The 1524-nt window shown below is 46.0% G+C and overlaps 1 protein-coding gene across 1 annotated transcript in view; it reads left to right on the top strand.

The window, feature by feature from the left end:
• The first annotated feature begins 759 nt into the window (after window positions 1-759).
• Window positions 760-1524, top strand: part of LOC101564181 (olfactory receptor 1440-like) — a 3702-nt gene continuing 2937 nt past the window's right edge. Inside the window, exon 1 of the mRNA XM_012512862.1 lies at window positions 760-783. Within this exon, the coding sequence (XP_012368316.1) occupies window positions 760-783 (24 nt within the window). The remainder of the gene's footprint in view (window positions 784-1524) is intronic.

Genomic DNA, 1524 nt, shown 5'->3' on the forward strand with positions numbered 1-1524 from the left:
GACTTTATGTAGTAGGTGTTAAAGAGATATTTCTTTTCTAAAAATTTATGCTCGGCTTGAAAGTACAGTTTAGGTCTAATGGAAAAAAACTGATAAGAATAAAGTAAGAACAATGAGGGGCCAGGGAGATGGCTCAGTGGAATAAGCGCTTCCCTGGCAAGCACAAGGGTCTGAGTTCAATCCCCGATTCTGCCAAAAAAAAACACGTAAGAACAATGAGATCCGTACTGTATGGAAAAACAGGAGATGGTTCCTATTCTTAATGGAAAAGCTTTCCAGAGTGGGGAAGGAAACAGGTTCTATTCCGTCCACTGCGTGTTTCCCACTCCGCATCAAATCACGCACTTCTCTTGCCTTCCGTTTCTGAAGCGGCAGGCAAAGCGGTCACCAGCTGCCGCAGGGGCCACGTGAAGCACCTTCCCTCCCGGCTCCTGCGTGGCAGTCCTCCCCGAGCCGTGCAGATGTTCGACATTTAGCATGTAGCAGCACTGGCTGAGCATCAGAGACCCGCTATCTGCGAATCGAGCGTCATGGTTTAATCTGGGCTTTGTCACTGAAGAGAAGCGAATGCAAACCATTATGCACCAAGGATGGAGTTTTATTTAGGAAATAGAACATTTTGTTACACCAACAGGGAAAGAAAGCAAAACAGGCAGAGTCTTATTTCTTACTCACATGTGAACCTGCTCTTGCCTTCTTGGGTTGTCACCACACGAGTTCTTTATTACTGCACCTTGCTGGTTCTTCAGCAGAAGGGAAATGTCCCTGCACATGGAGGAACTGGTTGGGTATCCTTTTTCTCCAAACTCTTAAAATTATCTTTACATCAATTTTATTTGTTCAGGGCTCTGAAAACTTTGCATCTGCCATGAATTTCTACTGTGAAAAATGTCTGAGGCGCACTAGCGTGGCTCCATAACACATCCTCAGTCTGTGTCGCCTGGGGCTGGCTCTCCTCTGACGTCACAGATGAGCCTGCGCTAAGGGGGCCTCTTGGACCGCAGGGTCACAGCCCAGAAGTCCAGGGCAGCGCCGCGTCTACTCTGCCTCCCCAGGTCTAGGTTTGCTGTTGAATGAACAATGGGCAGTGCAAACACAGAACAGAAGTGGGATGAGTTACTACAGCTGCAGGAAAGGATAACCTTTCTATTTTCTCAGCTCTGTAACCTTTCTCTGCTCCAGGAACCCGGCGCTCTGTATCACCACTTCCTTGCTCTGGAAGTATCTTCATTTTCTCTTGTTCAGTGAACTGGAAAATGTACTGCAATGCGCACTTTACTTCTGTTTCTCTTTTACTAAAACACCATTTTTCCTGAAATACTGGGAAAGCGGCAAAACAACCTCGATGAAAGTGTTTCCTGAAATCTCAAAACATAATCCTAGAGCTGCTGGATCCCCAGGACGCAGGTTTCCTGGGAAGAGGTGTGGAAAATTGTACTTTAACGGTGCTTCTAAAGAATCTAATTTATTGAACTGTAAGTTCATTACTACTTCTGCTGGTGGACTTCCCTATTTCTTTTGAGT

Source organism: Octodon degus, unplaced genomic scaffold, assembly GCF_000260255.1.
Source record: "Octodon degus isolate 3935 unplaced genomic scaffold, OctDeg1.0 scaffold00283, whole genome shotgun sequence".
NCBI classification, from domain to species: Eukaryota; Metazoa; Chordata; class Mammalia; order Rodentia; family Octodontidae; genus Octodon; species Octodon degus.